Source organism: Lonchura striata, chromosome 8 (genome assembly GCF_046129695.1).
Source record: "Lonchura striata isolate bLonStr1 chromosome 8, bLonStr1.mat, whole genome shotgun sequence".
NCBI lineage: Eukaryota > Metazoa > Chordata > Aves > Passeriformes > Estrildidae > Lonchura > Lonchura striata.
Window position 1 is genome coordinate 9,439,219 of NC_134610.1, and position 16,442 is coordinate 9,455,660.

The window sequence follows — 16,442 nt, forward strand, 5'->3', positions numbered from 1 at the left end:
GTGGCCCTCTTCATACCTGAACATCTTGGAAAGCAGCAGGAGCTGCAAGATAAAGCTCCTCAAAAACCCCGATAACTTATCACTGGTGGTCGTGGTAAAAGTTTCTTCAGTCATTTCCATACTAGAAACTGGGGAATACTGTGTTGTGCAGTGTTTGTGGACTGAGAAGCTGGGAAAAGCCTGTGTTATGTATGAGAAATAAAATCCCAGTCACAAAAGGAACCGGGTGTGCTGTTTGACAGATGGCTGGATATGAACCAGCCCATGCCCAGATGGCCAAGAAGGCCAGTGCCGTCCTGGCTTGTATCAGCAATAGTGTGGCCACAGGGCCAGAGCAGTGACTGACCTTGTGCTGGGCACTGATGAAGCATCTCAAGCTCTGTGCTTATTTTTGGGCCCATCACGACAATAAAGGCATTTAGGTGCTGGAGCGTGTCCAGAGAAGGGAAAAGAGCTGGGGAAGATCGTCCTGGAGAAAAGGAGGCTCGGGGTGGGCCTTGCTGCTCTCTACAACGCCTTGACAGGAGCTTGTAACCAGGCGGGTTCTTCTCCCACGTTACGAGCGACAGAATAAGAAGAAGCGGCCTCAAGGGTTGAAATAGAACGGTGGGAAAAATTCCTTCACAGAACGGGTGGTCGAGCATTGGAGCGGGCTGCCGGGGGAGACGCTGGAAGCGCGCAAGAACCGCGCGGCTGCGGCGCTGGGGGCCCGGTGCCGCATCCCACCCGCGCCGCTCGCGCCGCCGCCCGCCTCAGCGCCTGGCCCCGCCCCCGCTGCGCCGCGCCCAATCAGAAGCGCCCTCTGCTGCCGCCCCGCCCACTCCGCCCGCCCATTGGCGGAGGCCGCTCCCGCGGCGCTGCCTCCATGGCGACGCGGCGGACGGGCACTCCAAGATGGCCGCCGAGCCGGGCGGCGGGCGCGCCCGGCCCGCCCGCTGCTGCCACCCGCCGCTCGCCGCCTTCACCGCCGGGCTCCTGCTGCTCTTGCCGCTGCCTCCCTCCGCCTCCGCTTCCTCCTCCTGTGACCACCGCGTACCCAGCGGCGACCAGGTGGGGTGGCCGGGGGTCTTCAGGCGGCTGCGAGGGGCGTCGAGAGGCTCCCGTGCTGGCCGCTCCCGCTGTGGGATCCGTCCCGTCTGGGTGTTCCCGGCCGGGCTGTGCCGGGCCTGACCCCGCCGCCCGGCTGTGGGTGCAAACGAGAGCGGGCTGGAGCCTCGCAGTGCGGCGGGAAGGGTCGGGAGGGCTGGAGGGGCTGGTGCTCCGGGCAGGAGGGCCGAGGGCCGCGGGGCTGTGTCGGTCCCGCTGAGCTGCCTCATCCCGCCCCGGCCTCCCCCTGCCAGGTCGTCTATCAAGTTCCTCTGAAGGAAAATCACGTCGCGAAGAGAAACGTGGATCAACAGCTAAGAATTAAGATTGTCTATGACAGAAGCGTTGAGGAGTGAGTATAATCGTGTGGCAGCTTTTTTTTTTTCCTATGGCCGAGAATGGAAACCTTTTGAACTAAAGCTCGTTTGTTTTGTTTTTTAAATATAGTTTGCTGCCTGAGAAAAGACACCTTATAAAGGTATGTTATATTTGCTTCCTCTTTTTGTTTGTATGTAACATAGATGAAATTAAGTCCAGTTTAAATAAAACCTTGAATGCCAGGAATTTAGTATTCCTCTAGTCCAGGAAACCAAGGCATTGTGTATACATTATACCTCCATAAAAAATAATTTCAGAGTTCTGCTACATGGTGTTTGCTGTATCCCAAGGTGTTAAAGTATCAGTGAGAAATGTGTATATAGTTTTTAAAGCCTCTTTGCAGTGTGCATTCTAATTAATACTGGTTTCCTTCCTATTTTCTCACTCCAATAACATATGGGAATACTGAAACAAAGTATTTCCTAAACATGTTCATAATAATTGAACTTGTCAGTGAGTCAGGCTTTCCTCTATTGAGCTTTACCACAATATCTAGCAAGTTTCATGTAACTTGGTAGTTAATGCCTTTGGAGTGAAGTGTGTCTGCACTGCTACTGGGTGACTCTGATTTTTGTCCTTTTCAGAACAAACTCTTCCCACAAGCTATATCTTATTTGGAGAAGACATTTCAAGTGCGCAAATCTGCTGGTGCTATATTGCTAAGCAGGTGTGTGGAAGTCTGCTGAAAATCACTTGCCATATTTGATATTTAACACTGTGCTGCATAGCCTTTAAGAGAAGATTAGAGTGTAAGGAACGCCCTGCTGAATCAGATCAGTGACCCATCTGATCCAGTGGCAGTGCCAATCATGAGCAACACCTGCATTTGTTGTACCAGAGGTATTCAAAGCTATACATGCTGCCAGTTCTCTTTTATGTGTACTCCCATTTATGCACTTGGTTCTAATCTTTCTTTGAGCCTGTGGATGCTCCAGTAAGAGCTAGAAGCATTATGTCTTCTCTGGTGAGGTAATTAACAATTTTCACTGTGGACATTATATCAAGTACCAACAGAGTGATGTAAAACTATTCTATAGTTCTCCTTTAATAATAAAAACATTGACTGTCTGATGTTTCATTGAAGGCAATGTGTGACAAACCAATATTTAAGGAGGAAAGCTGATCCCCACAGATATTGCCAAAAAGCCTGTGCAGACCATACAAGGTGTGGGCCAGTTATAGTTCCTGAGAAACACCTCCAGGTAAGCTCAGGTGTCCAAGTGTTTCTTAATCTTTGAAATATTACTGTTTATGGTAACTAATGAAAATGTGAACATTGGTAATTGTGCATAAGTGACCTGTTTGCTGGGGATCACTAAGTCTGAATGAAAAAATAGAAAAACTTAAATGAGTGTGAGTTTCTGTAGATTATGTTGCTGAATTCAAAGTCAAATAAAAAAAACTGGACCTGGTTACTGTCTTCTGAGCCTGTGTTCTAATGGCTTGTACTGAGAGGATTAGATTTGGAGATTGTTAAATTGCCATTAATCACTTTGTTATTCAACTTGGTCAATGAGTTGGAATTTCACAGAGTTAATAGTTGATTTTTGAAGACCTTGTTTGAAGAGGTTATCCACTGACTCAGGAGCATGATGCAAGAAATGCTTCAGACTTGTTTTCTTGATTCAGCTACAGTATGTGATCAGTAGATTTCTGGTTTTCTTTTTTTAACTTGGAAGTTTCAAGTGTATCATTAAAAACATAGATTACATGAGAAATGCGATTACTACTTATGTATATTGGTTTTGTGGGCCAAGATTTTTCTCTTTTTTTAATTCATAAGAAATAGGAGGGTGCTAATTCTGGGAAGCTTTACAGGCTTTTTTTTGTTTGTTTTTTTAAAGCTGCCACCTTCCTTGTGTCTAGTAAATCATAAGAGCTAGTCATTTGAAAGTTATTCCTTGGTTCTGGTTTTGTTTGCTGTTCTTCACAGGGTGTTTTCTTATCTTTTGCTGTCTTACAGCAGGATTTATTGTTTGCTTTAAGCTAATTGAATTGTGTTATGCAAAATTTTGGTCATAAGTGAAGTATTTAATTGTTCCCTTTGACCACTGTAAGCAATGCAGGGTGTACAACAACAGTGATTGGCACCGCAGGCCCACGGGCTCACCCGAGCAGGAAGGGGTGCGAGATGCTGACTTTGTGCTCTACGTCAGTGCTCTCACTACTGACAGGTGTGGCCATGAAAATATCATTGCATATGCAGCCTACTGCCAACTGGAAGCTGAAATGGACAGGCAAGTATTCCCTCTGTTGCAAACTCTCTTTTTAATTAAACTTTCAAGTTTTTTCATTGTTCAGATGTGGAATTTGGTTGTTTGCCTTTGCTGTATAACAAAGTAGGCACCATTATGGACAAGCACTGCATTTATGTAGAATCATAAACCCATCAAATAGTGCTTAACTTGCAAGGTTGAGCTGCAGGACTCAAAGCTGATCCTCCACTGTTAATACCTAAACTTTTTGTCAAGATCCTGTTTCTCTTAAGGTGAATGTCATGATTTCACAAACTTAAAGACTGCAAGTTCCTACTTCTATTTTGTTTCCATTTCAGTTGTAGTCACTGTCACAGTCTTTGTACCTCCCTAGGATCTTACCTAAAATTCAGGTCCCTTGTGCTATTGTCACTGACACCTGTGTAGAATACTGAATATAGAGATTGACTGACCCCATCCCACCCCTCCCCATCACAACAGTAAACTTGTCACTGTGGTGTTAACAGGCACTTATAAATTATCGGAAGGGGCATATTTTTACATTAGTCTGTATCTTCTTTAAATCTTCTGCTGCTTCATAGTGAATAATGATTTGTATTTTGTAGTATTTTACCAAAAACCATTTAACTTTAAAACTGTCTTCCAGACCGATAGCAGGATATGCTAACTTGTGTCCAAACATGATTTCAACACAAGCTCAGGAATTTGTTGGCATGTTGTCTACAGTGAAACACGAGATAATCCATGCACTGGTAAGAGTTGATAAAGTGTTACCCTGAAATGGGTGCCTTCTTGCTCACATGCCTCCAGCTTGTTGCCAAGAGAAGGATGTTTGGTGGAGGAAAGCTCTTGCTTTGCCTCCTTCAATTTGTGTTAATTGCCTAAGCATGTTGTACTTCCAGTGTGTCTCTGGTGGGTGTGGGGACTCTTTCACATGGTGTTTGTATATGAATGTCTTACCAAAGGTTTCCATGTGCTTGTTTTTTGACTTGAAGGGTTTCTCTGCTGGACTGTTTGCATTTTATCGTGATGATGATGGAAAACCTTTGACACCAAGATATGCAGATGGACTTCCTCCTTTTAATGAAAGGTATGTTTTTGGACCTCTTGGTACTCCAACTGAAGGATATTTTCATGTTGCTTTTTTCGGATGTATTCTTGCCTGTTAAAAATGCAAGTTCATTCCATTGTTAGAGTGACTTTCCTTTATAATGTTCCAACAGTGGTGTGTGGTGACTCTCTAGTCTTTATTTATATAGAATTATATAGAATTATTAAAATCTTTTATTGTTACATTGCCATTAAGCACTTATATTATCCACATATGCTATAAACTACGACAGAATTTCATTCATCAGAAGGCTGGAAGTTAAGCCTTACAATTATCCATGCTGTCTAATGTCAGTGCAGATAATTTTAAAGCTTTAAAGTTATGCAGAATGGACAATGTGTGTAATCTGCTATATGAATTTTCTGATTTGCTGCAGAATGAGCACTTTGCATTCTTTTTTTAGTTGGTATTTAGATCTTCTTCTAGGAGATGGAAGGGTAGAGAGTTTTTTGCAGTAGCAATCCTGAGGGGTTTTATTGAATTTCTTACATTTTTGGTAACTGTGGAAAATGCGTCTTGACTCTATAACTGATATTACTTTGCCTTGTTAAATCAGTTGTGTGTACAATAAGCACATCTTTAAAAGGAGAAATACTGCATAATTAAATTCTTAAATGTAGAAAGCATGAAGGAATATAGAGATTATCCATGATTCTGTTTCTTATGGAGATAAATCTTTGCACAGTAACACATTTTTGTGGGAAGGACCTGTAACCAAACCTTCTACTTACAGCCTAGGTTTGTATCAGTGGAGCAATAAAGTTGTCCACAAAGCAGTGAGGCTGTGGGACATACGTGGTGGCAAAATGCTGCGCCATGCTGTTCATCTTCTGGTGACACCGCGGGTAGTCGTAAGTGTGCATTGCCCTTCCAGCTTTGTATGCCAAGGTTGCCAGAACATTCTTAAGTCATAAATATTTCTTATCCTTGAAGAACAGCCTAACACTGAATACCCTTCCCTGAAAATGTGGCCCAAAGCCTGTGCCATTAACACTGTGTAATTGAGAGGGTGTAGCTTAAGCAGAAAATGGGTGACAGACAGTATGAAATAAATAAATTTACATAGTAAGAGAAAATGAAGGGACTGGAAGGTTAAGCAAAACTGATGTTGAAGAAATTCCTTAATCCTGCTCTTTAGATGTTTTTCTGCAGACTTAAGGCACCTCCTGCTCCTTTGATATTAATATTTTGTCATGTTTAAAAATAAATTCCTCAAGGATTTTTGGAAATCTTTCTTGCTTCCCATGCCTCAGACGTTGTCTTTGTCCTCCCATATGCTCAAGTGTTAACAAATTGGATTTGGAAATAAGTCATAGTGTTAATCGCATTTGGCCACAAATAATCTTTTTGTTTTAAATCTAAGACAGTATATAGAGCAAACATGGATTAATTACCCCTGCTTCTGCTCATTTATTTCAAGGAGATGAGTAGTAAGTGTGAAAGCCTTGCTGTTGGGTGCTTGCGTAGTCAGCCTCTGAGTAGAAAAAAAAAGTGTAGAAAAATAAATGCTTAAGTACTTTTAATAGGTAATTCTAGAGCATTAGGACTGCATGTGGATATCCATCTCAGTATTTTGAGAGTTGTGTTGAAATGTTTTCTTTCTAGGAAGAAGCCCGAAAACATTTTAATTGTCCAATTCTAGAGGGAATGGAGCTTGAAAATCAAGGTGGCATGGGTACTGAGCTCAATCACTGGGAGAAGAGATTGTTGGAGGTTTGTGCTGATAGTAGGATTGGAAGGGAATGTGGAAATGTCTGCTCCTCGTGCCTTGATTTTTAGGTTTATTGTGGTACCTACTGGAGCCTTGAAAATGCAGGAGTATCAAACCTCATTGAAATGCATCACAAATAGTACTTGATACTTAAATATTTAGAAGTCCAATTTCTAGATACATCTGTCTTTTGGCCTTCTTGCTAAGTGTCAGAGTATGAAATCAAGTTACCCTTTTGAGAAGGTTTCCTCCCATTTTGGGGCAAAGGGGGTATTCCTTTGAGTAAATTGAGTTTTGTTGCCCACTGCCTCTTAAATACTTCATCCTTCTGTTTATTACCTTGACTTCATCTTTTTTCATGTGCTCTGGCTTTAGCTTTTGCCATGGCTCCTCCAGAACCCTGCCTGACCAAGGAAACACTGACTTCTCTCTTAACATTTAAGCTAATTTTTACTTGTAACTTAACGCTGTGTGATATTTTTGGAAGAGTTACATTGTCTAGTCATTGTTTTATGTAAACAAGAAAGGAAATGCTTCAGGACAGTCTTTTTATGAAGGAGTATGGGATTTTGATTGTCAATAGTAAAAAGAGAACAGAAATAAAATGCTTTTTCCTAAGAAGCATTTTCTTACAATAATGATTTTGGGTGGCTTACCAATCATAACTGGTAACTTTCAGAATGAAGCAATGACTGGATCCCACACTCAGAACAGAGTCTTTTCCAGGATCACCTTAGCACTAATGGAAGACACAGGGTAAGATTTAAGAATGGGAGGATAGATTTTGGGTTCATTTGTGTTTGGTTTGCATTTTACTTGATTTTATTTCAAATTGATGCCCTTTTACTTATCCCTCTGCAGCAGACTAGATTATCAGCATAATTAGCTTTACATTAGATAAGGAGTCATACCTTGTATGTTACTTTTTCTTCATGTGTTTTAAAACCCATTTTTAATCTTGCCTTAAAAAGCCAGGCATTGCAATCCAAAGTGCTGTTTGTAGCATTTACTTTTTGTCTCAATGTAAGTCTTTTTTCAATTGCATGCAATACATATTTATTCTTTTTCAGCTCTTCATGCAGATAGAAAGTAGAAATTGTCTAAGGTTTCATTTTCTGTATGCATTGTTTCTTTGCAGATCACAAAATTTTCTTCTAGTTCGTTGTGACTTGAAAAATAGTGAAATCATAATGTGTTTTCCTATAGGCAGAAGGGGATGCTCTTTTTTCCCTTTGAAAACCTTAAGGCATAATATGCAATTCCTTGAATTGCTGTTTTATTAATCAGAACAGTAATGTTTGAGGTAACTATATTCTCATTTCAAAATACCTTTACAGATGGTATAAAGCGAATTACAGCATGGCAGAGAAGTTAGACTGGGGACGCAATAAAGGTTGTGACTTTGTAATGAAGAGCTGCAAATTCTGGATTGATCAGAAGAGACAAAAGTAAGAATACAGTCTTTTAAAGAAATTAAAAATAAATAGGAAACCCTGATGCTTGTTTACATTTGTCCTTCAAATGTAACTCAGTAAAAAGACGTAGAGGTTAGCAGAAATGAGAAAGGAATGCTGCCCTGCATCCCACCCAGTTACAATAAACACAGAGACAAAAAGGGTGTAGAATGTATTTACACTATGAGAAGGCTTCATTTTAGGGAGGACAGGTAGGACTTACTCTAGAAGTGTTTGCCTTCTTATTTTGTCTCTTCTAATTGGGAATGCTGCCTGTGTCATTTTGCATTACTGGACTGTACTTAAAGCAGCTGAAGGAGATTGTGTTTTGAAGACGCTGTCTGCCTTGTTTGTTCCTTACAACCTTGTTTGTTCTTTACAATCCTCAAACATTTCTAGGATACAGCTGCATAACGGCCCTGTTTTGCTTGTATGTCTTGTTCTTTAAAGTTTACAAAGAAGTGTTATTAAAACTAAATAGGTGGATGCATTGTAACTTTGTTTACTGGCTAGATATTCTTTAAATCAGAAAGGTCAAAACCAGAAATAAGAAAAACTAGCCTCCAGAGAAGTGCTTCTTTGTGTGATTGACTGAGTCTAGGGGAGAATTGGGACAGTCTTGACAGGCTGCTTATATAAAGCAGTTTAATTGATCTGATGTGATTTTTATTCTGGTTTTGTTTGGTTTCTTGTTTTTGAGGAAGCAATTAATCAGTCCATACTGCGACACTTTGAGGAGTAATCCTTTGCAGTTAACCTGCAGACAGGACCAAAGAGCAGTAGCAGTGTGCAACTTGCAGAAGTTTCCAAAGCAGTTACCTCAGGAATATCAGGTATAATGGATCCTACTTTAAAAATAACTGAAGTGTTTTCATTGTTGAGCTTTGCAGCCCAATGATTGGTTTTTTTTCAGTTTTGTTTCTTCTGAACTATCAGATGGCAGTAGATATTGTGAAAAATGTCTACTTAGTTTATTACAAAGAGTTGGAATACTGACAAAAACCCCTTATGATGTTAATAAAATTATGTGGCTTGGCTGTCTATCCAAATACCAGATAGAAATATTGCTGTGTAACACAAATCCCCCAAAATATCTTGTTTGAGGGATTTCTTCCCTCAGTGTTCTGCCCTTTTTCATTGCACACTAGGAAATCTGTTCTGTTTACGTCCGAAATAATATAATTATTATAAAGAGGGGAATCGGGGGCAGATGCTGGGAGTGATCCATGCAGATATGAATCTCTGCATTATTCACGTATTAAATACTTCTGGCTCATCTGGTTCATGGGTACTGTAAGGTGCTGTTAATAGCATTCCTGAGTAGTAACAGCTGATGTTCTTGCAGCTGTAGTGATTTGGTCTATTTAAAAAACAGCTGTACACTTGCCTTTGCACAAACTGCTTCACTACTGTATTTTGTTTTGCAGTACTTTGACAATCTTAATGGGGTACCAGCAGAAGAATTGCCTTACTATGGTGGCTCAGTAGAAATTGCTGACTACTGTCCCTTTAGTCAGGAATTCAGCTGGCATTTAAGTGGTGAATTTCAACGCAGTTCAGACTGTAGAATAATTGAAAACCAGCCAGGTCAGTATTTTAGGACTTCAGGGTGGTATTGCAGAGATTGGATTTGTTAACTTGGAATGGACTTGCTGTATATTCAAACTAATTGCATGTAAATTTTTCACTCATAAAATTTCACACTACCAACTGTGTAAACACTGTGCTGTGGTAAGAAGCATAACACAACTATTGTGTACACCTGAGGCAAACTTACATATCTAATGCAGGAATTGCATAAGGAGTGAACAGACACTTACCCCAGATGACCCAAATACAAGACAAAGAATGGGGATGGGGAGAGGTTTGTTTATTGATTCTCTGAAACGTGATTGCACTTTTCACTTTCGTAGGTTTTTTGTTCAAGGCCAGGGTCTTTGTGAGTTACCAGAACCTGGGCTTGTCTCCTAGTGTAATGCATGAAAGTTCAGTATTGCAGAGCTCCAGAAGGCTGTAGGATATTACCTGCTTGTGCATTTGTCTCAAAAAAACCACCCTCTGCCCTCAAACCAACAATCACAAGTGGTTATGTTTCCCTGAGGGTTATGTTTCCCTGAGGGCAAACATAACCACTTTTTGATGGAAAGTGCTTGCTCATTGTGGGTTTTTTGTGGTTAGTTGATTTTTTTGTTTATTTCTTAATTCTTGTGTTTCTTCCCATGTTATTTTCAAGACAGTATAATTCCCAAATTGATAATAGTTCAGGGTCTGAAATACTCCAAAAGTAAACCTTGAATTGCATGTGGGGACATTGATTAGATAGCCTTTTACATTGATGTGGGCTTTCTGTTCCTCTAGTTAACTTGTAATTCAGTATATTCCTTCTACCTTAGATCCTACCAAAAACTATGGTGCAGAGAAATATGGACCAAACTCTGTATGTCTCATTCAGAAATCTGCTTTTGTTATGGAACAGTGCAGGAGGAAACTCAGTTACCCTGACTGGGGTAGTGGATGTTATCAAGTAAGTATTTGTTGGGTTTTTAAAATTTAGGTTGTGACTGTTAGAACTTTGCACCTGCACACTGGACGTTATAATCTATAGATCATATAACATACTTTGAAAACAATCTTCCAACCATAAGCCTGTAATTTAAATAGTTAAGTGTGTGACTGCTGGGATGGCTTCCAGTCTCAGTGGGGACATCATCTGTCTTACCCCATGACATTTTATCCTCATCTAAGAAGGGATACTTCCATGAGATGTTCTGTTGTTGAAGCTTAATATTAATTAGTCACTCTGATTTTTCAGAGGTGGAAAGCACTGTGTCACTTCTCATTTTCTTTGGGACTATCTCACTAAGTGTGTCACATTCAGTAACCTCACAATTCTGCAGAAGTGGTCATTAGCAGAAGCCAAGTTTTATTCATTCTCAACTGGTGATCTGCATAATTGCACAAAAAGAGTATAGTCAGTGCTTTGAAGCATTCCTGAATCTTGTAGTTGCTCAGATTGCATTAAAATACTTGCAGTTAATCTGTGCTTCTGATAAATCACTGTAGGTGCACAGTTTGTGGTGAGTGGGAGTGGGGCTGTGGCCCAGCCTCATCCCCAGTGGGCTCAGCTGTGAGAAGCAGGTGAGCAGCACTGACAGCAATGAGCCAGGGAGTGCCCAGGGGCACTGAGCAACCACCAAAGGGAGCAGAGGGCACACAGGTGCCGTGCATGAACATGAGGGTATAAAAGGTTGGGCTAAAGAACAAGAAGGGAAGATGCTTGAAGACTTCTGAAGTGGTCTGGTGTTATTCTCTATGGGTTGAAGCTTTCTGAAATTGTATGATGATACTCTGTGTATCATGGCTGTCTCAACTGTGACATATGCTACAACAAATCATAATACAGACTTAATTCTTGCCCTTTTGTTTTAAGGTTTCTTGCTCTCCACAAGGGCTGCATGTGTGGGTCAAGGACACTGTGTACTTGTGCAGCCGCTCGGGCCAGGTGTTGACTGTGAGCATTCAGATGAATGGCTGGATACACGTTGGCAACCTGATTTGCCCAGCCTGTTTGGATTTCTGTGACTCCTGTCCCCCAGAGAGGGATCCTCCGGCTTCTAACGTAACAAGAGCTGCACCCATTGGTAAGTTGCCTTTTTTGCTGAAGTGAAACTTCAGTATTAAATATCTGAAAACATCAAAGCTTTGTGTCAGCTCTGACTGTCAGGAAGAGGAAAGGAAGGCTATGGCTATTTTAAGATCCCAGGTGTAGGAGGTAAATAGTGAAGGTGCCCTGTGTTTTGCTGTGCAGTCGTGCAGAATAGTGACTAACACAGGAGAAATGTGTCTGAAACATAACGCCTTCGTTCGTGTCTCCTTCTGGTAAATCTAACTTTAGCCTGGGAATTTGTCAGGAAATCTGACCTGTGTTTTGAAGGCCATATTGTTACTATAATCTTAAAAATTATCACCTTGGTGGAAAGTTCTCACTTGTATAACTTCCTATTGGATAGTGTTCATATTATAATGCAGAAAGATCAGAGTCAGTTTTCTTTTTGAGGAAGACAGAAAGCTGAATTCACTAAATACCAGTTAATGCTTTGTCAGGAAGTTTGTTAACTCTTTAGTGGTTTTTAGTGTTCTCTTTGTTATTTTATCTTGTCTTTAAATGTGAAATTTATAATTTCTTTTTAATTTTTTTTTTTATTTTAGACTTATGCTCCTGCTCATCTAGCCTGGTTGTAACCCTTTGGCTGCTGGTAGCCAACTTAGTTCCCCTGCTAACAGGATTGTTTCTCTGCGCATAGACTTGAGCTTGGGGCAAGAAGTTCTGAGATAATACCCATCCTGCTGCACTCCTTGCTGTGGAGCACAGGGGTTCTGTCTCAGCAGGCAGCTCTCTTCTGCTGAACTTCATCTCCCCTGGCAAGTATTGCTGCACACAGCAGTCAGGGAGGTGCTGACAAAAACAGGCAGAGTTTTGAGAGGAGGAAAATTTACCTTGTCATCTCAATAAGTGCCAGTATTTTCCTGAATTGCAACCTATGTTTTTTTTGACGCAGTAACAAGATCCACTTTGCCAACTGTGTTAAACTACCTGGAAGCTCAGTCAAGATTTGAAATGAGAACTTTTCTGTAATAGAACTGAGGGCTGGTTTTTTTTTTTTTTTTTTTTGTTATATCTATTGTGTGATTGGTAGCAAAGCATCCTCAAACTGGAAATATACCTCAGTGGTTTATTCAAAAGCCATGTAAAAATCAGTTGTCATCACTGCTGATAACCAAGGCCTGAAGAGGTTGGTAATTTGTTTGCTTTGTTAATTCTTACTATTTATGGGGGAGGAAAGAATGTAAGTGGATAAACCAGTGGTTGGCAGATGCCTCCACAACTGTATTCTGCAGCTTTGAGTCCCCTCAGAATTCATACTAGGTAAAGCAGCTAATTCTTGGGGGTTCATTGCATCTTCCTACATGCACAAAATGGAATTTCAGACTGGTAACCAGGACAACTGTCTAGAAATCCCATTTTCATTTAGCGTGTGTCAGTTCTACTGTGAAATTTAATATCTCACATTTGAATATCCTCTAGAGTTTGCTAGGCAAATGCATTTCAGTACTGATACTCAGACTGTAAATTTGGGATAGGATTTATGATGATTTCTTATTTCATTGGTTTGTTTCTCAAATAATGGCATTATTGTTTTAAAACTAGTATGAACATTACTACAGATGTTCTCGCTTCTTGTTGAAGAGCAAACCAGTAGCAATGGCAGCTATAATCTTACAGGATCATACTGATGTCTCTAGACCAAAAACTATATTTAATGTGTAAGGGAAGCCTAATCTGTTTTCTTTTTTTTTTACTTCTCTACTCTTTTTGGACATGTAAGTAACTATGGATTATTTGAGTATTTGTAGTAAGCTGAGAATCAGATGGCTTGAGCCACATGAGGGCACACCTTGCTACAGAATTAATCATTTGATGACAAAATAGATAAGAGGAAGTAAATGAGTAAAATCAGTCAAGGTAAGGACAGCTGCTGTATAGGACCCTTGTAAGGATGTTTCTATTTATTTCTATAATGTGCAAAAAATAATCCTGTTCAGAGGTAAAGAAACGCTTTGTGGTTCAATCCACTGTCTGTCCTTTTAGGATAATTTTTACTCCTGGAAAAGTGTTAAATTTAAGGGAGCAGGCATGTCCATTGCACTAAAAAAATGCAGATACATGGAGAAAGATGATACTCTACTTCTTAAATGTTCTGTGTTATTATAATTGTCAGTGACTGGATCCCTTTTGTAAATGAAGGTAGGAAGATCAAGTAAATCTTTAGCTGCAATTATACTATAATAATAGGACTTCCATCATGATTGTAAGAAATTATTTGTGCCTACTGGACTTGATTTTCCTTTTTGTTTGGTTTTTTTTTTATTATTTAAGGAAACTGTTATGACACTGCTGAGGCAAGTAAGGTGCTACCTTAAGCTGTCTAAAGACATCACAGTTGAGAGCACCTTGCACTGGGCTAGTTCTCCACATTAACTGCAGGTTAAGCTTGCTGTGAATTACACAAGGCCTAGACTAGCCTTAAATCAGTGTCTCAGAGAAGCAATACAAGGCAGGGCTCAAATGCTTTAAAAATTGTACAAACTGAATTATTAAACACTCAGATTGATAAGTGAACACTCTTTTAATATATCCACGAAACAGTAAATGTAAACTGATACCTGGAAGACATAAAGGTTTGAGAATACATCTTAGGTCCCAGAGGTTGATATTTGTATTTTTGTCTGTTGTGCAATAATACAGTTGTCACTCAACAACAATGCTTTTGATACTTGAAAAGAAATTACTGGTTATTTTTTCTTACTGTGAAATGTTTGCACTGTCTGAACTTTCTGGTTAACTTTATAACTGTTAAACTTTTTTAACTGGTGTTAATTTATTGTGCTCAATATTTGATATGCTGGTCTCCTGTCTGTCTAAGTGTGAGATTTGTCATATTTAATTGAATATTTTTATCTTCTACACAGTTGTTTATCTTGAGGGCTTTTCTTCTTTTAATCTCTCTTCCCGAGAATTAATTAAAAGATGGGTTAGAAAGGTGATGCTTACCTACTTCTGAATTGTATGCATGAAGTAAAGAAAGGGGATGTAGTGCTTTGTGTTGAAAGGGAAAAATCTGTCAGCCTGTTGGAGCTCTTGTGGTCAGGTTCACCAATACCTGCTGAGCAGCTGCATCAGTGAATCCAGTGAAGTAAAACTGCTACTGCCTTAATAATCTGAGATTTCAGTTGTAATTTCTTTGTCATGCAGCCCTTCAGCTGCCTGTGACCTGCAGAACTGGACGTGACTTTGGGGGGTCGGGCATGGAAGATACTTTAGTCAGAAGAATGCAACATCTTCTATCCCAGCAGTGGGTTAGCAGCTGTAGCCTGTGGGAACTGCCAGGAAATGTGTCAATTTAAAGTGGCAATGAACTGGTAGTTGTCATACAGAATATTTGAGTAAAGCTGACTACCTCAGTTCTGTTTGTCTTTGCGTTCAGCTTTTAGCCTGCTGTGAACTTCCAGATCTTCACATGAATTAAGTAAAATCATGTCTCAGGTTTTTAAGAGTAAAATTACTACAGTAGGAAGCATAAGCCATTTTTGACTATAGAACAGTTAAAATTGTAGCTGAAGCAGATCAGTTATGTAGCCTTAAGTGTAGTTTCTGCTTTAAAATTCAGAATTATTTTAAATAAATGCAAAGTTGCTCTGTTAGGTGTCCTGACCACATGTGACCAATTCCTCCTATTGCATCTCTTAAGTGTGAAAACTTGAAAATACAGCCCATTTAAGTCTTCGTGTTTCCACCAGAGAAGACTGGGCAGTAGGAGCCCTGGAAGTTGTGCTGAGATGCATGAGTTTTCTCATCTGTAACAGAAATATTTTCAGTGTATAGTCCACAGTTTTAACTTCATAATTTTTTTTAAATATTCCGTGTTTGCTTAGGGAAGTAAATTAATCTTGCAGTCTTTTTTGGTCCCAGTAGTTCAAATCATTTCAATTAGAAGTTGAAGCAAGTTAATATTTTAGGAACACATTTTTTCTAGTGTTGTAATTATGAGGAGGAAGGATATCTTTTGGAGAATGCAGCAAGTAAAATCACATGGAAAAGCAGCAATTAAGTCATCCTGAAATGAGTAGAGGTCTTGAGATACAGTCACGGCCCTTGGTGTAGGTTAATTACCGAATTATATCCCCCATTAACTGTCAGTCCAATGCAGCTCATTCTTTTTGCTGAGCTCTAATAAACTGGGGAGACTGATGTCTGAGAGCAGATATATCCACAATCCCTTATGAGGCCAGCTGTTTTTAAAAAATCTTCCTGTCCTGCAGATCTTTCTGCTTGATGATATTCAGTAGAGAGGGAGGTGTACATCCTTCCTTCCCCAGATTTCCAAGGACTGACTTTCAGCCAGCTGAGCAGCTCAAGGTGTTCTTCCCTGCAAGACTGAACCCCTGTTTTTAGCTTGTCTGGGTGTGTGGGTGCCTGCTTGCATGTATGTACTGAGGATTTGGAGCTGTTTGTGCAGTGAATGATGTGATCTTACAGGCTTCCTAAGTGAAAATGTTGCCTTTTTAATGTGAAGCTTACCTTGGAGATAAAACAACTGTTTTGAGAGAACGGGCTGACCTTGAACATGTGTTTCCTTTTTTTGGTACAGAATGTAAATACAGAACTAACTATTTTACACAGATTTTGGCTGGACTGAGATATAAGGGCTAACTTGTGTTATTTATGGAGTAAATATTTCCTTATTTTACTGTTTAAAAAAGGTATGACATGCAGCAGAATAAAAAACTGTTCTTCAATAAAATATCTGTTAAATATTAATTCGTGTCCTTTTCTTTGAGAGCTGATGATGATTAACTGCAAGACTAAGAGCAATAAAGGACCACTATTACAACAGTCATTTATTTTGTGAGAATGTTGAAAAATG

The 16,442-nt window shown here is 40.0% G+C and overlaps 1 protein-coding gene across 1 annotated transcript; it reads left to right on the forward strand.

Moving 5' to 3' along the window:
• Positions 1-242: 242 nt before the first annotated feature.
• LMLN (leishmanolysin like peptidase) lies at positions 243-16,336 on the forward strand. Its single transcript, XM_021526028.3, has 18 exons — positions 243-284; positions 628-1,050; positions 1,341-1,438; positions 1,534-1,564; positions 2,049-2,131; positions 2,549-2,666; positions 3,523-3,701; positions 4,327-4,432; positions 4,676-4,770; positions 5,525-5,642; positions 6,397-6,504; positions 7,182-7,258; positions 7,840-7,950; positions 8,657-8,789; positions 9,384-9,543; positions 10,350-10,480; positions 11,387-11,597; positions 12,166-16,336. Exons 1-18 carry the CDS (start codon positions 243-245, stop codon positions 12,258-12,260), a joined length of 2,319 nt encoding a protein of 772 aa, XP_021381703.3. The 3' UTR covers positions 12,261-16,336.
• The last annotated feature ends 106 nt before the right edge of the window (positions 16,337-16,442 follow it).